This window comes from Ipomoea nil, unplaced genomic scaffold (assembly GCF_001879475.1).
Source record: "Ipomoea nil cultivar Tokyo-kokei standard unplaced genomic scaffold, Asagao_1.1 scaffold1562, whole genome shotgun sequence".
NCBI lineage: Eukaryota > Viridiplantae > Streptophyta > Magnoliopsida > Solanales > Convolvulaceae > Ipomoea > Ipomoea nil.
The window spans coordinates 1,557,823-1,584,682 of NW_017617990.1; the positions used below are offsets into that span (position 1 = coordinate 1,557,823).

General features: G+C 32.5%; 1 protein-coding gene across 1 annotated transcript; it reads right to left on the reverse strand.

Moving 5' to 3' along the window:
* Window positions 1–3,219: 3,219 nt before the first annotated feature.
* On the reverse strand, window positions 3,220–6,660 carry LOC109189682 (receptor-like protein 12). The gene has a single exon (XM_019340294.1). It carries the CDS (start codon window positions 6,658–6,660, stop codon window positions 3,220–3,222), a length of 3,441 nt encoding a protein of 1,146 aa, XP_019195839.1.
* Window positions 6,661–26,860: the final 20,200 nt, after the last annotated feature.

Consider the following 26,860-nt stretch of genomic DNA (forward strand, 5'->3'; position numbering starts at 1 on the left):
TGATGATATTGCACATACAATCGCCAATAATTATGAGATTTCAACATATAACCACATATTTAGACATTATAAAGCTAGATTTTTTTTAACCTTTTTGTAAGTGGGAAGCAGGATATAAAAGTGGTACAGTAGGTTTTTTTGAATGCTACTAGCTCTATTACAATGTAGTATCTGTACCAAGACTATGTGGTCTAATGGTACCCGGGTTGGACTTCCATTTGGAAGGTTGTAAGTTCGAGCCTCAATGGAGGCGTTATTGGTTCTTTGTGTTTCAGTGTGTTGAGAACACAATAAATAAATAAACAAGCAAATCAAAATGCCAATAATTATGAAACCCAAACGGCAGTCACCACTAGATGTGTCAATGCGGGCTTTCTATTTGGAGGGCTTTTGCAGTCCGGCCTGCGAATCCTGCGGGCTTGGAACTACACAACCCAAGCCTGCATGGGGCGGGCTTGCGGGCTGGCCCGCGAGCCATCAGTTCCATTTTAAAAAAGAATAGTAAATAGTATATAAACATGTTAAAACCGCTTGAAATTTCCATAAAATCCATCAACCTCGCCCAAATCTCACCGATCGAAACCGCGCGTTAAGCAGAACTGCAGAAGGGTGATCAAAGCTAGGGTTTAACGGCACACTCTATTTCTCTTTCGGCTTCATGTTTTCCCTCTACAGCCCCCGTTTGTGCATAATACATATATAAATATTTATGTTTGCTGGAGTTGGAGGCGATTTAGTAATTCATAAATATGTATGAATTGATGATTTAGTTTTGGTAATTCGTAATTGTTTGCTGGAGTTGGAGGCGAGACGGAGACTGGAGAACCAGAGAACTGCGTACTCTAGATGGGTTAGATCTACACACTGCCTAAGAATTAAAAATTGGCGAAGGATTATTGAATTAATTGGATTTCTCCCCTTCTACGCACTCTTAGATGGGTCAGATCTACACACTGCCTAAGAATGAAGATATTATATATTATAATTTTTATTTTTTTTTAAATATGGCATGGCCCGCGGGTTGACCCGCAACTCGTGCGGATTTGCACGCGCGGGCTTTGGCCCTCCGCGGGCCAAGCCCGTTAGGCCCGCATTTTCACGGGCCTAATTTCCTACGGCTCTAACCCGCCCCACTGCGGGGCGGGTGCGGGCTAACCCGCGGGCTTCGGCCCACTTTGACACCCCTAGTCACCACCCACCTACTGCTACCAACGAACCCCCTTAAAAAAAATAAATAAATAAACAAGCAAATGAAAATGCGTAAGCATCATGGTTGACACAATTACACTATAAAATTATATATGGGATGAAGATCCAGCCAATAATTATGAAACCCAAACGGCAGTCACCACCTACTGCTACCAACGAACCCCCTTAAAAAAAAATAGTAAAATAAAAAAACCCACAGAACTACTTTAAAAAAAAAAAAAAAAAGAAGAAGAACCGCGCCGCACTCGCAGACTACCGCCGTAGACACGCCAACACACGAACCCCATATAACCGAAGCAAAAAAACAACGGAAATCGGAATACCTGGACAATCATCGGACACATGCCTCTTTTGACGCTTTGATCGACAGATTGAAGAGCCAGCCATGAATCTCCGAGACGATACGACGGGAACTGAAACGACTGAAAACGAACGAAAACGACGGAGATGGGCGAGACAGCGACGGAGATGGGCGAGACAGCGGTGGCGATCAGAAACGTAGAGGCAGCGACAAGCCGACAAAGATAGGAGAAAAGACCATTACGTGAAAAAGTAAATCTTCAGAATGACAGAATCCCAACGAAACCGTATGCATAAAGGATACTACCGATAAAATAAGTGTATTCAAAATAGGTAATGAATTAATTCCTAAGAGAAATTACTACAAAGCCCACATCCCAATTAAAACTCAGCGCATCACACTTCATAAATAATTCAAATCTGATCCGATGAAATTAAAGAATAGATGAACAGGATCGAATCTCACGATCTCACCTAATTGGGGTGGTCTCACTGGATCCAAAATCTATATATATATATATATATATATATATATATATATATATATATATATATATATATAAAAGTATATTTGGTTCCTGTGAGGTCAGGTCTTCCCGTGCGGTCAGTGCGGCATACACCATTAGGTATGCATAAATGCACCATACAGTGTTCGAAAATACACCAGAATGAAATGTCAAAAAATACACCACACATAATGGTGTATTTACGAACACTGTGTGGTGCATTTATGCATATCTAATGGTGTATGCCGCACTGACCGCACGGGAAGACCTAACCTCACAGGAACCTGACCCTATATATATATATATATATATATATATATATATATATATATATATATATATATATATATATATATATATATATATAAAGTATGTACCTTGCGGCGTCGATCGGTTGGAGACCGGCAGCGAGCTTGCGACGTGGACGTTGGGGACGACGTGGATCGGTAGTGGCGGCGGCGAGACTGGAGACCGGGGGCGGAGGCGACACGGCTGGAGACCGGCAACAATGGAGGAGTGCGACGGAGGGGAATAGAGTGGGGACAACGAGCGACAGTGACAGCTATGGGGACGACGACTGGCTGGGGGTGTTTTTGTTCAGAAAACCCTAATAATATGCGTCCAAAGTTTCCAAACTTCGAACGCATATCATATTTCGTGTCACCTATATGCGTCCGAAGTGCAAGAACTTCGGACGCATATAATTGTTCTAAATACGCAGCGCCACAATGTGCGTCCGAGGTTCCTAAACTTTGGACGCACATTGTTTTATATTTTAAAAAAATAAAAAATTAATTATATAGTGACATTTTAATTACAAAAATACCACCACATCCCACATTACGCGTCCAATGTTTAAACTTTGGATGCATATTCTTTGATTTTTTTGATCATTTTTGTACTAGTGTAAGTCATTGCCTACAAGCAAACAACTCTGTGACTTTACCAATTATTCAAACTTTTTATAATTGTGAAAGCAACATCACAGTCAAATTTGAAATTTTATTAAGTAAAAAAAAAAAAAAAAAAACTAACAAACAAACTACAAGCATAATCGTAATAGTATAACATTAGAAATTAAAATATTGTAAAAGAACAAGAAACTGATAAAAGGGAATCCAAGATAGCATGTATCAAGAAAACAAACACAACTCACATTATTCATGATACATAAAAAGTGAAAAGTTCATTACTTTGAAAAACTTCAGTGCCTTCGACCATTCCTTTTTGGCCTTGAAACTTTTCTGTGCCGGTTGCCTCCATAGAAATTCACAAACCATTCTGGCTTTCCAATTCGAGACATGATATTCTCAATTAAGATTCCAAATACCATTCCGCAACCAAACCCAATCACTACAACTCTCCAAGTAAATCCACTTAAAAAATATGACTTTTCTTCTTGCTCAACATGTTGGTGGGTCTCATGTGGCCTACTATTGTCGTTGCAACCCCTTGACAATGGAAATCCACATAAGTTGAGGTTCCCTCCATATGAGTCATTTCCAAAAGTGTTGAATTGCTTCCCTGTAGGAATGGGTCCAACCAAATGGTTTTGTGACAAGTTTAAGACCTCAAGAAATGTTAAACTTGTGATTTGCTCCGGGATCCTTCCTATCAGTTGGTTCCAAGAGATATCTAAAGATTCAAGCAATTTAATATCTCCTAATTGGTGTGGAATGCTTCCATTGAAGCAGTTGTGTGATATGTTAAGAAGTCGTAGTGAATTCAAATTTCCAATGGACATTGGAATTTGTCCTTCAATTTGATTGCTTGATAAATCAATTGTAGTGAGAATGGTAAGGACTTTTTCAAGTTGAACCTCATTACCTTTCACCACTAAATTGATTGAAATGTTATAAAGTTTCCCTTCCCCGAAATCTTGGTCCATATAACTAGCTTCTTTTTTACTTTGATTTACATTGACCATAGCTTTGAAGTCATTGAACAATTTTTTTGGGAGGACACCAGAAAAACTATTACATGAGAGATCAAAGATTCGTACATTTGAAAATCGGATCTCGGAATCTAATGAGGTTATTGGTCCATAGAGTTTATTTGAACTCAGTATTAGAACCTCTAACTCTTGAAGATAGCCAAGCCAATTAGGAAATGTGTCAATAAGCTTATTATTCGCCAAATCAAGGACCTCTAGTTTTGTGCAACTGACCAAAGATCTTGGAATCGGTCCTTCAAGTTGATTCCCATTCAAAGCTATGGTTGTGAAGCTGCAGCCCTTTGGAAAACTTGTTGGAACAATCCCATTGAAGTTGTTCATTCCCAAATCCAACACAGAAAGTTGATCAAACTCACCCAAGCATTGTGGAATTAAGCCATTGAACTTGTTATATTTTAAGTTCAAAAGTTGAAGTGAACTTAAATTGCAGATAGTGATAGTTAAAGGTCCCTGGAGTTGGTTGGAGTGAAGATCAAGATAAAGTATATTTGGGATGAACAATTGGTTAATACCACCTATAAGACGATTTTGAGAAAAATCCAAATATTGGATCAAACTCCAATCCATAGATGTAAACCAATTTGGAATTTGTCCTTCTAACTGATTGTTGGATAGATCTATCAGTGTTAGGGATGCCGTTAAGTTTCTTATGAAGGTGGGGAACACCCTAATCTCGCAAGAGGATAACCATAACTCTTGTATTTGAAAATCACTTAAATTTGCTATGATCTTCCAATCATTGTTCCATGAAAAAGGATTAAAAGAAAGATCAAGCTTATAAATTCTTAGAAAGCTAGGAGGGATTTGACCATATAGTTGATTATCTGACAAAACAACACTAATTAATGATTCACTCGAAATCCCAGGAAGCTGCCCCGTAAATTGATTTTGGCTGAGATCCAAATAGGCTAAAGATGGAATGCTAAAAATCCAAGATGGTATTGTTCCATTGAGTGCATTCCCATACAAGGACAATGTCTCGAGATTTTTGAGTCTGCTCGCATTTAATGATTCAGTCAAAATTCCAGGATGCTGCCCTATAAATTGATTTTGGCTGAGATCCAACTTGCGTAAAGATGGAATGCTAAAAATCCAAGATGGTATTGTTCCATTAAGTGCATTCCCAGACAAGGACAATGTCCGGAGATTTTTGAGTCTGGTCGCATTTAATGATTCACTCAAAATTCCAAGAAGCTGCCCTGTAAATTGATTTTGGCTGAGATCCAAATCGTCTAAAGATGGAATGCTAAAAATCCAAGGCGGTATTGTGCCAAAGAGTGCATTCCCAGACAAGGACAATATCTGGAGATTATGAAGTCGGCTCGCACTCAAAATTTGAGGAAGTTGGCCTGTGAATTGATTTTGGCTGAGATCCAACATTATTAAAGAGGGAATACTCAAAATCCAGGGTGGTATTGTGCCAAAGAGTGCATTCCCAGACAAGGATAAAAATGGGAGATTTTGAAGTCCGGTTCCAACAGATGGGAGAGAGCCAATTAGTGAATAATCTTCTAAAACTAAACCTTCAAGTCGAGTTAGGTTTAGAACAGAAATTGGGAAAAGGCCAGTGAATGTGTTTCGTTCGAGATCTAAAGTGGTAATCTCTTGGAGGCTAGAAAAAACATCTGGAATTCCTCCTTCAAAGTAGTTGCTTGAAAGGTCTAATGTGGTTAGTTGGTTCAATTTTGAAATTGTGAATGGCACACTACCATTGAAATCATTACACCCTAAATCCAATACTTTCAAATGTGTGAGGTTGCCAATTGATTCTGGAATAGAACCAAAAAAACTACCAAGAGGTTCCACACCTGAGTAAATACAAGTATCACGAGAGAGTGAGAAGTAGTTCAGGTACCTGAGATTGCCGATTGCATTTGGTAGCTCTCCAGTCATACTCGTATCACTAAGATCCAAGCATTGTAGGGTATGATTGCAACTCCAACTAAACTTGGGTAATGAACCAAATAGGTGGGTATTCTCATGTAGAATAAGTGATTGTAATTCAGATAACTGAAAAATAGTGTCGGGAATGGAGCCAGATATATCATTTAATGAAAGATCTAGATATTTCAATGAAGTAGATATATTCCTTGGTATGCTACAATAGAGACCATTTCCAGACAAAGAAAGTAGCTCAAGCTGGGTGAGGTTATGAAGAAATAATATACTTGAATCATTGGCTTGAAGATTATAATTAAAAGAAAGATCAAGAGAAATTAACTTGGACAAATATGAAATCTCAAATGGAATGATTCCGTATAATGATGAAGTTGAAATATTGAGATGAGTCAAGCTAGTCAGACTACCAATCTCATTCGGGAGAGGGCTTAAATAGAAGTCATTAAAGGCCAAATTGAGATTTTGAAGGTGATGAAGGTGAAAAATGGTGCTATTGGGGTGGATGGGTCCATGAAGCCCCCAAGAATTGAGGTCCAAACCAATGACATGACCAGTGGAAGTATCACAAGTAACACCTTCCCATTTGCAACAATCTGATGAGCTCTCATTCCATCCTAATTTCTTATGCCCCTCAAATTGTTTTATGAATTGCAGTAGCAGAAGAGAATCAGCTTGATCACAGTAGTAGTGGTGAGAAGAAGAAGAAGAAGAAGAAGAAGAAGAAGAGAGGACACCAATACTTAAAAACAAGGCCAAATACAGCAAAGGAAAGAGGGCATGGCTTCCTTTCATTTTGTTTTGGGTATGTATGTAGAATTGAAATTGTTTTGTAATGAACAATGATAGAGTGATTGCGTCTATTTATAATTACGTATGTACCTTAGTCCCAATGCATCTATTCTTTTAAGATTGTATTACATGCAAAGATCAGAATTGAAGAATGAAGACACCACTTAATTTGCATTCACTACTTGACTTCAATTGCAAGTTGTTTTGAACTTTTTAGTCTCTGCCTTAACCATTTAATACTCATTGTGACATTAATCATCAATTAACTCTAGCACAAAAATGAAATTAACTCAAATAATAATTAATTAATCAGATGTCCATTTTATAAAACAAATAAGATACTAGATTCCTTGTGTTGGGAAGATAATATTTGCATGGAATAAGGGTTAAATAGGCCATCAAACTATACATGAAAATGCAATTAGGTCACTAAACTCAAAAAACATGCGATTGAATCCCTGAACAACGCAAAATGATGCAATTGAACCCAACAGTGACCTGCTTACCTGAAGTGGAGGTTATTTTATTAAAATAATAATTTTTTATTTTATTAAATAATTGTAAATAACAAAATAAAAAAAATGTAAAAAAAAAAATGCCTCGTCTCCAGGCCGCCGGAGATGAAGATGCGTCTCCGTCTCCGGCAGCCTGGAGACGAAGATGCGTCTCCGTCTCCGGCAGCCTGGAGACGTTCCATGCCGGTCTTCTCCAGTATGGAGACGAAGGATCTCATCCTTCGTCTCCACGCCGGAGACGAAGGGCTTCATTCATCTCCAGGTCGGAGATGAAGGGACGTCTTCATCTCCAGGGTACTGGAGATTCCGGCGGCTTGGAGACGAGGCGTTTTTTTTTTTTTTAATTATTATTTATAATTATTTAATAAAATAAAAAAAATTATTATTTTAATAAAATAACCTCCACTCCAGGTAAGCAGGTCAATTTTGGATTCAATTGCACCATTTTGCGTTGTTCAGGGACCTAATTGCATGTTTTTTGAGTTCAGTGGCCTAATTGCATTTTCGTGTGTAGTTGGATGACTAATTTGACCCTTATTCCTATTTGCATTGACTTGACTTCAGTTGTTAACCCGATCAGCTATAAGTTATCAATTAACAATTAATTGCAAAACACCTCACTTTGAATAGCCCACCATAATATTTGTGTAGACCATGAATGCAACATATATTTTTAATATATTAAAAGTATATTATTTGTGTACTGAATATATATTATTTGATGATAATATATAAAAATCATTAATGTACTTTTACGTATACAGATAATGCACTTTTAATATATTAAAAATGTACTTTTTATTTATGGTTCACACAAATGTGTGGACCATAGTCCATGAAATAATGATTGACAAGTTTGAGGTGAGAACCTATGGATAAATCCAAACCATCGGTCTACAAGATCTGATGAATAGAAAATCAAATAAAAAAAAAGGGGGTCATTTTCATAAATATTAAAAACTTTTTAAATTTGTAATATTTATTAAGATGACCCAATCTTTTTTCTTTAACTGTTAGATCTACTAGATCAATGGTTTGAATTTGTCGACATATTTTCACCTGTTATGATTCTCAGGAAAGCCGGACACTATATATATATATATATATATATATATATATATATATATATATATATATATATAAAATGCGTCCATCTCTTATTTGCTTGACTTAGAGTTAATTAATTGTCATGACTTTTCAAACAATGTACGTTTGTGGATTTCGAAATTAAATTAGAATTTGTTTTAACTTTTACAGACAAGTTGTTTTATGATTTAATTTCTATGAAAAACATTTTGGCCCGTTTGATAAATGGTTGTTAGCTATAAGTTGATTGGGTTAATTAGAAGGTATAATCATGTGATCGATAACATTAGCTGATTGTAGAAAGATGTTTGGTAAATGGTTGTTAGCTGTTAGTTGATTGAGTTAATTAGAGGGTATAATCAGGTGATCGATAACATTAGCTGATTGTAGAAAGATGTTTGGTAAATGGTTGTTAGCTGTTAGTTGATTGGGTTAATTAGAGGGTATAACTAGTTGATAGCATTAGCTGATTGTAGAAATATGTTTGATAAATTAACTGTTAGCTGATAGTTTTTTGTTATAATTTCTTTTCTCAAAAAGCTAATTGAAAAAGTTGCATTGAGCAGCTTTTTAAATTTTAGAATTTCGGAGTTACAAAAAGCTAATTAACCAAACACTTATATTGATTTTTTAATCAAAGACAAACAACTAATAATGGTCAAATATGTCAAAACTGGCCTATAAGCTAACTATTTTACCAAATAGGGCCTTTAACTCTCTTGCCCAAAATAGGCGTTTACAGGTATGTCTAAATTAAACTAGACCTTTTATACCATTATTTTTTTTTTTTGGTGGAAAGAAGGGACCCAAGGGTCCCGGTATTAGTAGATCCGTCTAACCGCACCGTAACCAGCATCCTTTTGAAGAAGTTGCTCGATGCCCTCTGGCGGGTTAACCAAACTAGTAGTTCCCCAGTTACTTAGATGACCCAGGTTGGCCAAGAAGTCAGCACACTGATTGCCCTCACGAAGGATGTGTCTAAAGTCTTGGACCTGGAGTTGAGCCATAATAGCCTTGCAGTCTACAATGAGGGTGTTCGCCTCTGGCCGTGGTTCTCCACACCCCTCTATAGCTTTAACCATGGCCTCGGAGTCGCACTCAATTATTAGCCTGTGAAAACCTTTTTCCCTTGCCATGAGAAGACCTTCGCGAAGGCCCCATAACTCCGCTACAAAACTAGATGCAATACCAATTTTTGTAGTGAAACCGATTATCCCTCCCGCGCTGGCCATTCCGGAGGAGCTTCTTCTTGAACCGTCAGTATTTAGCTTGAAGTGGCCATGAGCAGGCGGCAACCATTGAACCCAGATTTGTTTCCCTAGCAGCGGCCCTGCATGGTTAACTATCAACCTCCTTGCATCTTCAAACTCTCTCATTGCTCTGTAGGCAACTCCATCCGCTTCCGTATCGCGATTCTGGAAGACCAGTTCGTTTCTTATTTTCCAGATATTCCAAAGCATGTAAGGGAAGCGCATGGACCAGTCTCCTTTGTCGCTGCAGCAGTTTTCTTTGATCCAACTGTTAATGGGGGAGAACGTCATGTAGTTGAAAGATCTCGGTGGGTGTGAAGCGTTCCAACATCTCTGGACAAACTCGCATCGCCGGAAAAGATGATCAAGAGATTCACCAGGATCGTCACACCTCGGGCAGCCTCCATCTGTCGTCAAGCAACGCCTCACCCTTTCTGTATTGATCAGCAAGCCATTTCTGGTAATCTTCCATAGGAAGATTTTAACCTTTTCCGCACACTTGACACGCCAGATCCAATCATAGTCATCATCATTCTTGAGGTTTCCTGCAATGAAATCAAACGCATAACTAACGGAGAAGAGACCTGTACCTGAGTATGGCCAAGAGGGCGAGTCCTCATGAGCTGTTTCTTGGGCAATCGGGATCCCTCTAATCGCATTCAGTGTATCCCTTGATACGGTTCCCTCCAAGCATGAAAGATCCCAGATTTTGGCTTGGTTGATCAGGTGGTTAACTTGGAGGTGTTCCATCGCCGTTGGTATATTGGTGCCCGGGAGGTCTTTGATAGGCATCTCCCCCACCCACCAATCATGCCAAACGTTGATCTTCTGGCCTGAACCTACCTTCCATTTGGCTCCCGAAGCAAGGATATTTTTACCTTTCAAGATACTTTTCCAACCCCAGGAGTCCGTAGGTTTTTGCAGGATGCTCATGAAGTCTCTATTCTTGACATATTTCTCACGCATGGCCTGTACCCATAATTTGTCGGGACACATAAGGATTTGCCATGCTAGCTTTGTTAAGAAAGCCAGGTTCAAGTCTCGGGATTGCCTCAGTCCAAGCCCTCCACTAGCTTTTGGTTTACAAATGTCATTCCAACTTATGGTATGTATTTTACGGTTGTCTTCCATATGCCCCCATAAGAAGTTCCTTCAAATTTTATCAATGTTGTTACAGGTACTTACCGGGAGTGCCATTGCCTACATGACATAGGACGGGACCATTCCCAGCGAAGATTGGACGAGGGTTCTCCTTCCAGCCATACTCAGGGAATTGGCTTTCCACGAACTCAATTTTGATCTCATCTTGTTAAGAACTGAGCCAAACTGATCTTTGGAGACACGTTTTTGTAGAATAGGGATCCCTAGGTAGGAGTTCAAGTTGGTTGTGACATTGATGCCCAAGGCAGCCGCAATATTTTGCCTCGAACCTATACCTGTGTTAGGAGAGCAAAAAATTTGTGACTTAGCAGACCCCCACCCGACTGTATCCGAACATGGAAAATTCGAAGGATTTCCCTCTTAATTCGAACGGATTGGGGTAGTTTTCCCCAATCCGAAATCCGAGCGGATGAACGGTTCTCTAAACCGATCCGCCCGAACTCGTCCGATGCACAGCCCTAACTGCCACCTAAAAATCTAAGACCAAAAAATGGAATTAGCTTATTATTTAATTTATGGGGAGTTTGGTTAGGAGAATTACAATTCCATTCCCACCTAATTCCAACATAATTCCGAAGGCAAACAAATTCCTTCATTGGTTGGAGGAATTTGCAATTCTACGAAATTGAAATTCCCTCATTTTCGTGGAATTAGAATCCCATCCCCCATTGATATTTTAATTCCATGAATTTTAGGAAGAAAAAAATTAACTTTGAGACAAAATTACCCCTTTTTAAACCTAAAATTGATGTTTGCCCTCTCTTTTTCAATTATAATGTGTCTTCTTCTTCTATTCTTAACACAGAACGTCAACTAGTAAGTCAACCTCAATCAAATATGTTTTCTCAAAACTCTCTTATCTATTTTATTGTTTTCATTATGCATTTTTAAGATTTATTTATAGCATGTTACATAAATTTTCAAAAGAAAATTTTAATTTGGTCATTTAGGATTGATAATAATTTTGGACTTTATACTACTTATTTCGTTTTAATTTTCATGTATATCAAACATTAGAATTGAAATTAACAGTAATTCTATTTCTGCAAACCAAACACTGAAAATTAAATTACTACTTTATTCTCAATAATTCAACTCCCATAAAATTGTAATTTTTTTTTCCACTTGATTTACTCTCTTCAATCAAACGCCATGTTAGTGTTTATAGATAGGTGATAGAAAGGGAGAGGGCAGATGGGTAGAGACATTTCGGTCAATTTTCTCAATTAAAAACATTGATAAAATCAAATAACACATTGCTCACCAATAAATCTTTATCAAATTTTCTCAATTTTTTTATTTTAAAAAAAAGGATTAATTGGTTTGTTAGTATGATTTGATTAATCGGCACTGTAAATTTATTATATACCATCGATATATAAAGTTTAATTGCTATTATAATGAAGATGTTACAAGTAAAATTAACTTTTAGAATTTCTATATAAATTTAGTATTAAAAAAATCATCATATTTACATAGTTTTTGAGAAGGGCTAAAAAAAATAATAATAATAAATAAAAATAAAACAGCCACTAAACACTAATCGCGGCGGGTGTGTAGGGGGTCAATTATACTATTACGTACTTCATGGGTTCATCACTTCATTGTAATATATATATATATATATATATATATATATATATATATATATATATATATATATATATATATAGAGTTGCACTCGGGTGCGAACGGCTCGCCCAGGCGCGAAATAGGAATGGATTCTGTTTGTCCACGTGTCCAGATCTAATGGATGAGAAACACTGATTTTTTTAAAAAACGCAGTGGCATTTTCGTAAATAATTGAACATCGAAGTGCAAGTAAAATGTATTACAAGTGCATGTAAAATGTATTATAGGTGCAAGTAAAAATTTACACTGAGCATCAATACTTAGTTGCACTTATAGTTCTAAGTAGTTGCACCTATAGTTCTAAGTAGTTGCACACATAGGTATAAATAGTTGCATCTAGGTGTATGAATGTTTGCGAGTGGTTTTCAGGAGTATTACTACCCGCTGAACTCAGATCAATGAATGTTAACAATACAAAATTACATGCACTTATAGGTGAAAGTAGGTGCACATATAGTTATAAGTAGTTGCACCTATAGTTATAAATAGTTGCACATATAGTTATAAGCACACCCAGGTGCATGAATGGTTGCGGAAAGTGAATGCTAACAAGGCAAAATTACATGCACTTATAGGTGAAAATAGGTGCACTTATAAGAGATTTTACTTGCACTTCGATGTTCAATTATTTACAAAAATGCCACCGCATTTTTTTTTAAGTTATTAGATCTGGACACGTGTCACGCGCTGATTCGTTCGCATTTCTTTCCTGGGCACTTATTCGCACCTGAGTGCGTCCCTATATATATATATATATATATATATATATATATATATATATATATATATATATAAAAGTAAAATCCTCCTAACAAATTTTCCCCCTAAAACTTTTGTAGTAAAACTTATTTGTAAGTAAATGTCAAATGGAAATTAAATAAATAATAATAATAATAATGTTATTACCTTAAATAAATAAATTATTATATTTTCCCTTTAAATAAATAAATTATTATACTTTCCTTTTGAATTAGTATTTTCTACCTATAAATACAAGGGCTTCTTCAATCAAAGAATCTCAAACTCATCTCTCTGCTTTCTTTTTGTACGAATTTTCTACATTTTTCTAACTATATTCTCACGTACTTCAATATGTTTTGCAGTTTATATCGTCTGGTATGAGTTTGAAGATACTTAAGGAGGTTCTGCTTCAACAAAAGGAAATTGAGGAGGAAAAGCATTTGTAACAGAACCCTATTGTTTTAGTTTTTATGGAAGATTGTAGAGATGCGATCGAGGATGATAAATAGATTTTGAGTTACTCCATTCACATATTAGTATAAATAAAAAAAAGTAATAAAATAAAATACAAAGGAAATATAGTAAAACTTATTTGGTAAAATGGTACCCGGGTTGGACTTCCATTTGGAAGATTATGAGTTCAAGCCTCAATGGAGGCGTTATTGGTTCGGTTACATTAGAATATATATATCACAACTTGAGTAGAACCAGTAGCTTTCAAAAATATTCGCTATATTTGATTTTTTATAAATTTTTGTAAAACACAAAAATAATGATTATTTAAAAAGAAGAAATAAATAACAAATACAATTTCAGATTTTGTGTTACTCCATTCACATATTAGTATAAATAAAAAAAAGTAATAAAATAAAATACAAAGGAAATATAAAATTTTAACCAAAAATTTAATTAGAGAAACCTCCCAAAAAAATTCACGTTGTACTGAACCCAAATAAAAAAATACTGGCAATGGCACAATCATAAGCATCAAAGAGAACAATGGAAGACTCAGAAATCCAGACATCATTGATGTACCGAATGGTGATGAGAGACTCAGAAATAGGAATATCATTATGAATGAAAACGGAGATTTTCTTTACACCCGAATTTAGTTTAAGGAGAAGTTTACTCTTGAGTACAAATGTCTCCTCAATGGATTTTGTATGGTCATATAGAGTGTATTTATACACCATGGATGAGTTCAAAATGACACAATATTGAAATTATAAAATAGTAAGAGAACTCAAAAAAGGTAAAACTTTCAAATTTTCAGTTAATACAAAAAATGTTATAATCGCCGAAAATATATATCTTTAACTTTAGACAAAAATTAAAATCGAAATCATAAACAATTTTAATAATTGACTATTTCATTTCTATGTTTCTTAAAAAATGATGGGCATGAACATGCAGACTCATCGTGAAATATAGTAATTAATGAATTACCATTAGAATTAGTATAATAATGAATGAATTATCATTTGTATGTTGACATTTTCTCCCGTTTATTACCATTCAAATGTTTGATACCAAAAATTATACTATATAAACACAAAATATGCATATATGGTAAATATTATATATATATATATATATATATATATATATATATATATATATATATATATATATATATATATATATATATATATATATATATATATGCCCCTAATTTTTGGGGATAAACTTGGTTAGGAGGATTTTTCTTTTAATAATATATAGATATTGATTATTCTCATAATTTTTCTTTCCTTCTTTTGTGTTATTATTATGGTAATTTTATGGTAATGTATTTAATATTGGAATAAAACAAATGTTATAATTAATGAAATTATTGTTGTAATTGCCACAATATTTGGTAATTATAATTAATATAATTAATGAAATTGAGAAATATATGATTTCTTCCGTAGAAATATTTGTGACAATTTCATTAAATTATAATTAATAAAATATGAAATATAATTAAAGAAATGAAATTATAAAATTAACAAAACATGAATATTTATAATTTTTTAAATATATATACGTATACTCTTTAAATTTCTAAATATAATTTTTTAAGTATAAATCTATCAATATAAATTATAATTAATGAAATTATATTATAGGACTTTCCTATATACATATTAATAAATATTATGTGTATATACAAAGTATTATACAATCATATAAGGATATGAGTTCGATTAGAATATTTATTTATTCATACAAAATTTAGAACTTACATTTTTTTATTGATTTCTAAGTACAATTCTTTTAGTTATTATTATTCATCTATTTAAATTTCATATATATAGATATGAAATACAATTTGGAATAAATCAACTTAATTATATGAATTTTTTCTATAAATTTATCTAAATATGTACATGATTAGAGATTATATTAACCATACAAAATTTTAATTTTAATTTTGTATGTTATGAAAATAGATACTTGACTAAATATATAAAAGTCCAACTATATTATTATATTGTACATTTTAACATCTTTTTATTTTTTCTATTTTTATTTTAAATTCATAATAACAAAAATACAATTCCGTGCAATGCATGGATAAAACACTATATTTAAAAAATACAATTTGATAAATATCATAAATTAATTAGTAAAATATCATTTATGTTTATAATAATTAAATAAAAAAATAAATAATTCAACTATGTGAACCAATCATTTCAAAATGAAATTAATGTACAGTTACAAATAAATGTAGCATGATTACATTTACTTTAATTAGTTTTAATTCCCTTAAAGATATGACTTTTCTTTATCAGTTTTTTGATGGAAAACTAAGTGAGTGTTTGGGTTGCTTGAAATTATTTTTTTTTAAATACTTACTAATAAAAAAATAATTTTAAAATATTTTTTACCCCTCATAACATGTGTAAAACTTATATTTTTTAAAAATAGAATTTGATAAATATCATAAATTAATTAGTACAATATCCTTTCTGTTTATAAAGTATAATAATTAAAAAAATTAAATATTTGAACCAATGATTTCAAAATGAAATTAATATACAGTTACAATTAAATATAGCATGATTAGATTTACTTTAATTAGTTTTAATTTTCTTAATGAGTTAATACCCAAAATCGTCTTCGACTATAGTGGTTTTTCTCAATTTCGTCCTAAACGACTTTGGTGACCTAATATCGTCCCAGACTTTTGTGTTTCGCTCAATTTAGTCCTCCATTTGTTATTCCGTCAAATTGGTGTTAAATTAAGGGACAATTCAGTAATGTCAATATTGATCTCTCTTTACTTTCAACTTGTGAAGTGCGAAATTCCTCTTTCTTGTACGAATTACACGCAGAATTAAGGGATTTCACAGTTCACATGTCTATGAGTAAAGAGATGCCAATATTAAAATTACTGAATTGTCTATTTATTTAACACCAAATGGACAGAATAACAAATGAGGGACTAAATTGAGCAAAAACACAAAATTCTGGGACTAAATTGAGCAAAACACAAAAGTCTGGGACGATATTAGGTCACCAAAGTTGTTTAGGACGAAATTGAGAAAAATCACTATAGTCGAAGACGATTTTGGGTATTAACTCTTTTCTTAATGGAGTGACTTTTCTTTTCAGTTTTTTATGGGAAGCTACGGGAGTGTTTGGATTTATGGAAAATATTTTAAATTAAAAATACATATTAATAAAAAATATTTTTAAAATATTTTTTAACCCCTCATAACATTTGTAAATGTTATATTTTTTTTTTAAATACAATTTGATAAATATCGTAATTTCTGTTTATAATAGGTATAAAGAAAAAAAATAATTCAAAGATGTGAACAATGATTCACGTTGAGTTATTACCAAAAAAATCAGTCTTTAATCACGGTTAATTGCAAAAAAAAAAAAAAAAAAAAAAAATACTTACCAAAAAATTTGAAAAATAAAAAAATTCTTAATATACGAAAAATAGAAAAGAAAACGGAATTCACTAATTAATTAATACTAATAATAATCAGTAAAATTATATCTTCTTTTCAATAATGAATAATTTCTTAAAGTATATACACATACTATGTTTATCAATATAGAATTAAAAGTGTATATATATATATATATATATATATATATATATATATATATATATATATATATATATAATATTATTAGTACAAAATAAATTATACTTTTCTTAATAATTAATTATTAATATTATTGCCTAATAATTATGTATTGTCACATTTTCAGTGTTATTATTATGGTAATTTATATACATATATATTTTTATACTTAATGTATAATATTATTGGCATAAAATAAATTATATTTAACTTAATATATAATTAATTTTTAATATAATTTTCTAATTTTTATTAATGGTAATTATTCTAATAATTTTTCTTTCCTTCTTTCGTGTAATTATTATGGTAATTTTATGTTAATGTATTTAAATATTAGAAGAGAACAAATACTATAATTAATATAATTAATGAAATTATTATGGTAATTGTCACAATATTTGGTAATTATAATTAATATAATTATTGAAACTGAGAAATATAAGATTTCTTCCCTAGAAATATTTGTGACACTTTTATTAAATTATAATAATTAATAAAATATGAAATATAATTAAAGAAATGAAAGTATAAAATTAACGAAACCTGAATATTTATGAATTTTTCTAAAAATATACATACACTTATGCACTATAATAATCATACAATATTTAAATGCTACTTTAGAAATTTCTAAATATAAATTTTTAATTATAATTATATCAATATAAATTATAATTAATGAATTATATTATAGAATTTTTCTATATATATATTAATAAATATTATGTGTATATACAATGTATTATACAATCATATAAGGAAATGCGTCCGATTAGAATTTAAATTTATTCATACAAAAGAATTTACATTTTTTTTTATTGATTTCTAAGTACAATTCTCTTAGTTAGTATTCATATATTTAGAATTATAATATATATGAAATACAATTAGGAATAAATCATCTTAATTATGTGTACAATATCATTTTGTTTATAATAATTAAAGAAAAAATAAATAATTTAAATATGTGAACCAATGATTTCAAAATGAAATTAATATACAGTTACAAATAAATATAACATGATTAGATTTAATTTACTTAGTTTTAATTTCCGTAATGAAGTGACTTTTCTTTATCCATTTTTTGATGGAATTCTAAGAGAGTGTTTGGATTGCTATTAAATCTATAGTATAATTAAAAACAAAATTCTATTTACTTGATTTCCCGCCCAAACAATAGTAAATAGTAAAGGTAAATTAAAAAATGAAAAGAAATATTTCGCAATAATTCTCTACATCATCATCAATTAAAAAATGAAACAAAAATTATGTAAATTGAAAAATAAATGAATATTAATAACTGACTGAAAATTAAAAATGAAAAAAGAAACATAAATTACGTTAATTGGAAAAGGAAATGAATATTAATAATTGACTGAAAATAAAAAAAAAATGATCCATAATTGACTAAAATGGAAAAGAAAATTTTGATTATTGCATTTTAATTTTTCACAATAATATTACACAGTAGAATAAATCAAATCATAATTATATCATAAATCTTTCATAGTTTTAAACAATGGAATAGAAATTAAAAATGGAACGGAAATATTTCAATAATAATATTCTACATCATCAATTAAAAATGGTTCGGATAGGTAAAAATATCATTGCATCTGATATTCTAATTGACTGAAAATAAAAAAAAAATAATTGTCTAAAAATGAATATGATATTACTAATTGACTGAAATTATAAAAGCAAATGAATATTAATAATTGACTGCAAATAAAAAATGACTAAAATGAAAAAAGAAATTGACAGAAGTCACAGAACATTGCATTTTAATTAAAAAATAGGACGGAAATTAAAAATTAGACGAAAATATTTCAATAATAATATTCTACATCATCAATAGTAAATGCCTATTTTAAACGATAGTAAATGCCGGTAAATTAAAAATAGAACGAAAATATTTCAATAAAAATATTCTAATCATCAATTAAAAATGGAAAGAAAATTAGGAAAAAATATCAATGCATCTAATATTCTAATTGACTAATAGACTGAAAATCAAAAAGAATAATTGGCTGATAATGAATCTCATATTACTAATTGATTGAAAATAAAAAGGAGCACTAATTGACTGAAATTCTACCATTATATATTTTCACCCGAGTCACCCATCCTTTTGGACTAAAGGTGTTAGCTCTAGACGAAGATGAACAAGATTGTGTTGTTACTACCAATTTGTCTACAAAGAGGTTTCAATAGTGTATAAAATACAATCTGTAATATTATGTTTTTTTTTTAAATGGCAAAATTGCTATAGATCTAGACAAGAAATATATTTCTCATACAAATAAATTAGGATATCAATTAATTTTTATAACTGAATTGCTAGAGAACGAGCACATTTGCCTAATTTATAAAAATACTGAACAATGATAAATAAAATCTCTAAAGTTACAGCACCACGTGCGTACATCTACATATTAGCTATTAATTTGAGCAATTAATAACATAAAAACACATAAACGATCCAAACCATACCTTCAATTGCACTATATAATATTTGATGTTCTAATTTAAATAATTATATATCAATCCAAATATTTTTAATATATTACAAGAAATTCATTCCGTGCATCGCACGGGCGCAAATACTAGTGTATATGTAATATCATTTTCTATGATAATAATTTACAATGTTGCTAATTATCCCAAAATTTTTCCTCATAACATGACAATATTTGATTGAATACTGCTATAAATATTATTATTATGGACATTATTATATATATGGTAATAGTTATAATTGATAGGTTACTACCTTTTATATGTATTGTAATTACTTTATATTTGGTGATACCTTTGTATAAGAATTCTAATGATGAATGAGATGATCCTCTCTTTTTCTCCCTTATCTCTCTATTTGTTAATATTCTTACAACACGTTGGTATCAGTACTTTGCTCTACATTCTTAGTAAATCCTAAGTTTTTCAATCTTCTAAAATTTGTGAAAATATGGCGATTGGATCGTACGTAGCTGTTGAATCTAGGAATGGATCAAAGCAGATCGAACTTCCGGCTGGGACGCAACGGAAGATCGCCATCGCCGTCGATCAGAAGCTGGTGGTCGATCGCGTAGGCGAGAGTCCTGAGACGTAGTCAGCGATCGGACTTCACAATCCGCTGACGAGATGTGTCACCTCTCTGCGCCTCGACCGCCGGTCGCGCAAGAGGTAGGGGATCCAGATCAGACGCACCTTCGATCCAGTAGCCGCTCGCCTTAGCCGTAGCGCCGATCGATCTTCGCGGCCATCACCAATCGGAAATCGGAAGGTGCACCTGTGGTGCGGCCCTAGTCTTCGTCTTCCCCAACGACAGCCCACTGGTGCTTCGAGAGGTTTGGCTGCTTCAGAAGGAGTACAGGTAGGGCGGCTGGCAGGGCTTGCTTGCTTGGTCCAAGGTGGCTACTGCTTGGGCTCGTGTAGCTGATGGTCAACCTGCTCGATCCTTGCTTTTGGCTTCCATAAGGCTTAATGTTACACCAACTCCAGGTTTGGTTTCTGCTAATATAATTTTGGGACTTTGGTTAAGAATGATGTTAATGTGCATTGTGATGTTGATAATAATGCTCATACTTCACTAAGTGTGCAATCTGGTGATACCCCCCTTTGGGTGTGATCTTTGGATTTATTGAAGTTTGCTATTTAAACTTTGAAGTCAGGCTGGTACCTCGGTCTTCTTCTCTGTTTTCAGTGCAAGACCTTAAAATGTTGTGGCCATTGCTTTAATTTATTTAATCTGGCGGCCATTTTAAATTTTTGGGCACAGTAACAAGAATGATTACTCCGTATTAAATTGGTTGGTGGGTTTCCTTTCGAGACTTGCTTTTCAATCTACTAGGCTCTTGTTTTTTGTCTTAAAGTGCCTGCATCTGCTTCAATTCAATTCAATTTTGACAAGTACTGTGTCTAATCTAAATTTGCCAACTCCTATATGTTGTGCTTAATAATAGTGCCAATGTTGTTTGTGGTACGGCTAGGCTTTGTATGTGCTTAATAATGATATTAATGCTTCTTTAATGTATCTCATCATGTTCTGTGCGTATCATATTCATGCTACTCCATATTATAATGTATGTGTGCATGACTATAAACACAAACCAAGTCTCATGTTGATTAAAATATGGTACAATTATTTACTGTAGGTCATATTTAATGATGAGATTTTTCTTAAATCTTAATCGGAATTTGCATAAATGCATATATTTTTCGCCTAGAAATGAAGCACTTATTATATGATCGTCCCTGAAGGATCGTCTTGATCAACAAGTGATTATAGTCGAAATTCTAAACATAGCATTGCCCCGAAGGCAACAAGTCATAGCACAAATTAGAAATAACAGCATTAGGGCGGTTTCCCCAATGTAAAATTGGTTTTGTATTGTTTTAAAAGTTAATTGATGGTGCTAATTTGCTATAGAAATTATTTCACATCAGTCTTGGGCATTAAAATAAATCATAAATCTGAGTATTTAAACAAAATGATAGTGTCTAAGTTTTAATATAGTTTTACCCAGAAGGTAAATCAAGAGCACTAATTTTATCTATCACCCGCTATCTTGCCCCAAGCCCTTGATTATAGAAATTTGCTCTAAAAGGATTTATAGACCCTAAGTCAATCCCGGAAGAATATTTGGTGTACGCGGGTCTTATTGTCATCTATGATGGTCATATTGTGCTCCAGTAGCAGACAAAATTATGCTAAGTGTTTGGTCATTGGGCTATTTTTTAATAAGGTCTGGAAGACCCTGAATGTGGATTGATCTTTAAAGTGACTAATAACTTATGAATGAAGTTTGCAACTTCTATTTCTAATGCTATATGCTATTCTCCGAAAGTCAAAATTGACTCAGATCATGTTGGTTTGCCTGAAGCAAACTAGTTGTGATTTTTTTTTACACATAGTAATCACTGCCTGAAAATTTCGGATCGGCGCAGTTTGAAAACTAAATTCGTGAAAGATACTTGTTGAACTCATTTTGGCATGAAAACTTTTACTGGAGAAACTACACTTATGATATTTGATGTCTATAAAAAGATTTTGTTAAAAATATGCTTTGGTTGTTCCAGAAAAACTTGTGAAGTTTTTGGCAGTGTGCTGTCAGTTAAATTCCTGACTGGCGCAGTCTTGGGAAAAATTTTGGGAAAAATACTTCTAGACCTTGGATTGACATGAAAATTTTTATGTACATTATAGACTCGATGTACTTCTTATTTGGTAAATTTTGTGTCAAAATGAGTTATCATTTTTTCTCAGAAAATTCTGCAATTCAGATTAAAATTCTGAAAATTTCTTCTGTTTTCAGCTTGTATATCTTGCTATTTTGTGATATTTTCATGCTTGTATGAAACCATGAGATAAAATGAATTAATAGAATATCTCTTGTCATGTCATGTCTTGTCTTGTGTGTATCAAACATGATACGCTTTATTTAAAATGGATGTGCATGATTTAATTGTGTTTTTGGTGTCCAAGACATAAAGGACAATTATATTACATATTGAATATGCTTCTCTTTAATTGACAACATTTGGCATATAACCTATTGATTAGGCTCATATAAGAGAATTTGTTATTTCAATTAATTATTTGCTATAGGCCATAGCTATTGTGATTTATCACACAACTTATAAATGAGACAAAAGCATGAATTCTCAATATGGTTTTTCATTGTTAGGTTGCACCTGTTGTTGCTAAACCTCGCTTTGATCTTGTGATGTCAATTAGATTATATGAGTCTAAATTTTGTGATATCTAGCATGAATAATCGACTATAGTTTTGCCTGGAAGGTGAATTCGTAGCACTAATTATATGATAACAATATTCGGACAAATTATATATCTCTAATGTGAAATTGACTTGATATAATTCAAAAGTCAATAATTATTTGTCCAAAGTCAAACTTGTATATAGTGCTAGTTTTGCAATAGAAAATTTTGGACATAGTCCTAAATATAGAAATTTATCTCATATATAATATTGAGATATAAAATTTATAGCTCTTAATTTTTGAATATATATTTACCCGAAGGTGAACTAAGAGCTCTAATTTCCTATGTCAACATTTGGACCAAACCTTGACAATAACTATTTGATAAAAATGATCCCCAAATATTTTGTCAAACCCTGGAAGGGTCGTTAGGACGAGTGCAAACACCGTCCGATTAGATAATACTATAAAGTTAGTCAGATTATGTTAGTGTGCCTGAAGCAAATAAATTGTGAAGGGGAATTCCAAATATTTTTTATTCAAATCTAACTAACGGCATATCACAAATCAATCCCTCAAGGATTGTTATGATTGTTATACCTAGTACATGTTTTCAAAATAAACATTTCCCTATCTGCGTTATTATTTATAGTGCGCAGTCTATTTCAATATATCACCACTACAGTGTACCTCTAAAAAGGCTACCAAAGAAGCCTTAGTCTCTTGAAGAACACATGATAGGAGACTAATATACATATCCTTAGGTACGCTGACTGCATACTTAATTAATGAAGATTGTTTCTCGGCATTAGGGGGAGATAAGAGTTCAAATATAATAGAATGCCAAGAAATTTCATAGAATAAAAATATCTTCATTATTTAATCCATGTACTAGTTAGACTGAACTGAAAGTTCAGAAGATGATATATTTGCGATATTAACAAATAATCTGCCAAATACATCTATTGATCATACTGATCATAAAAGAGTGACTAGGTCCATATACCATCCCAATTTGGACCAAATATATCTATCGATACTCCTTGATGCCAGAAGTGTAGGAGATCTATCGGTGTAAGAGATAAGAATCATTATACTAGATCTAGTAAATAAACATTGTCACTCTTGATATATCTTGAATAATTATGTCTTGGAGACGTTCGTCCAGATGACGAAAAACCCTAGTCAATTTATTAGGTGCACCAAACAAACATAATACTAGGGATGCCGGACAACCAGATGTGATCTGAATAAGTTTTGGGAAATGTTTAGAATCTGGTTGACTTAAGTATTGCCATAAACAATTATAAATATGGGAGAGATTTATGAAAGTATTATAGTTGTCGACAACACAATAGCCTGTACAAATTGTTCCATTATATGATAATCTGGATCCAGAGTTATGCACCGGAAGTGCCAAGACTATTTAACGTATAAAGGAGCAATTAAGGTATAGCTCGACTCGCTAATTATTAATAATTCTCTTTATAACAATACACCGTTGAGAGTTAACCCCGAATGTTACAAGCAGGTGTGTGCACGAAAGAGAAATAAGAATAATGAGGTGATATGATATAAAGCGAGTTTGTAGTCTTATGGGTTCACGCAGATACCCTTGATTGATTTTAATCAAACATATCTTCCCACGATAAATGACATTAAGTTCCGCTACATCATTGGCAGAATAATAAATTAGATATGCAACTAATATTAAATTCAAGAGTCCCCGAAGGATTTTAAGTTCTCAAAATGAGAAAAAGTGAAAATCGCACATTAAAATATTAAGGTCTTTATAGGACCTGAAATAGTTAATATTTATTTTGAGAAATCTCTGATGGATTTATAATTCCCGAAATGAGAATTTAAGTGTCATTATATTTACTCTTTAAAGGGTTGCGAATGGAGTTAATATCCTCATTGAAGGAATAATATGTACCATTGTGTGCTCGATAAAGGGTTGATAATGAACTCATTTATTATTTATTATCTAAGTCAATATTGATGATGACAGCCCAGACGGAGATTTTGAAACAAAAGCTTGGGAAAGCTAAGTATTATCTCGACTTGAAGATCGAGTTTTTCTTTGAAGAAATTTGTATACACCAGTTAGCCAATATATGATTTTGATTGGATACTTAGACAAACCAATATACAATGGCCTATTTGGGTACTGGCTATTATTTTTGTATCCCTATAATGTCAAGTCCCAAAACTGGTTGTACTATATTTACCTCCATTGTCTCATAAAGGGTCAATAAAGATTGTGTTGCACAAATGATACAAGGATATATAATGAAATCCTTTTGACTAGAATTATGATATCAATATTATACTACGTGAACTCCAGAAGAGTCACAAGATTATTATAGAGTATATTTATTCAAATGACAGTTGTATATATTTATTTACAAAATCCCTCTATACAATTTGGAAATTTAATGTATGGGAATTAAAGATTGTTATCTTGAGGGGGAGTATCATTTTACATGAATCAATCCTGAAGATTGGGTCTTAGATGACTAATGGTTGTACTCTTTTTCCTTAGTTAAGTTTTTTCCCACAGGGGTTTTAACAAGAATACACATACATCATGCACTCTTTTCCTCAGCTAATTTTTCCCACTGGGTTTTCTAGTGAGATTTTTAACGAGACATGAGTATGATATAGTAATGTAACTGTGGAAAAGTTGCAAAATAATTGCTTAAGTAGACAAACCCCAAAATTCTGAAGATTATGTCAATTGTGCCCTGAAGGTTTTGGTTGTACTTTTTTTCCCTTAATTAAGTTTTTCCCACAGGGTTTTCTTAAGTTAAGATTTTTAATGAGGCAATCAGTACAATATATGTTCTTACAAATATCATGTACTCTTTTCTTCAACTAGATTTTTTCCCACGAGGTTTTCCTAGTGAAGTTTTTAACGAGGCATGAATATATACATATACTCTTTTGTCTAGGTTTTTCCCACAGGGTTTTCCTAACAAGTTTTGAAGAGGCAGGATCATGTCAAATAATGTCCAAAGGGGAGTGTTATAAATATTACTTCCTCCGTCCCATTTTGCATGTCTTAGTTTCCTTTTTAGTTTGTCTCAAAATGTTGTCCTCTTTCCAAAATTGAACAGCACCATCATTCTACTTTTTCCCAAATTACCCTTATGACTTTTGCTTTTATTTCCAAAAGTGAAAAAGTGAAGGGCATAATTGGAAAATACATAGCATTTACTTTAATTCCTTAAAAAGTGTGCAAAAAGCAAATAAGACAACCAATTCGGGACGGAGGGAGTATTATTATGGACATTATTATATATATGGTAGTAGTTATAATTGATAGGTTACTACCTTTTATATGTATTGTAATTACTTTATATTTGGTGATACCTTTGTATAAGAATTCTAATGATGAATGAGATGATCCTCTCTTTTTCTCCCTTATCTCTCTATTTGTGAATATTCTTACAACAAATACTTTTTTTTTTAGTATTACTGACTCTATATTACAATGTAACATTTGTTTATATCTATTTTCTCAACATATTAAAGTATAAATAATCAATACCGCTCACACTAAGACTGAAACCTATAACCTCACATTTGATTGAATACTTTAGTCTTTCATAAGCATATAAGTACCCTCATGAAGGAATTTAAGATGAAAAAATAACATTTTCCGAATTTGGTTTTTCTCTCACCCTTTCGTGAGCTTTTTCTCCCTATGCGTCCAGGGTTTTTGTCGCCTTCTCAATTTCTATGGCTTCCGATAGCAATACCGACGACTCGCGTATGAGCGCGAACCTGATCCTCGCTGACGTTGACGATGAGGATATCTCTATATTAGTCCACCTGAACGACCAAGCGAATGAAGAAAGCTACTATAGGTTGGTAACTAATAAAGCGGTGAAATTTCTGTTTTTACAAGAAACTATGGCGTCTGTATGGCAACCTGCTATGGGGGTTACTATTCGTCAGCTTCAGTCGCAGCGCTTTCTGATTCGTTTCTATAACGAGA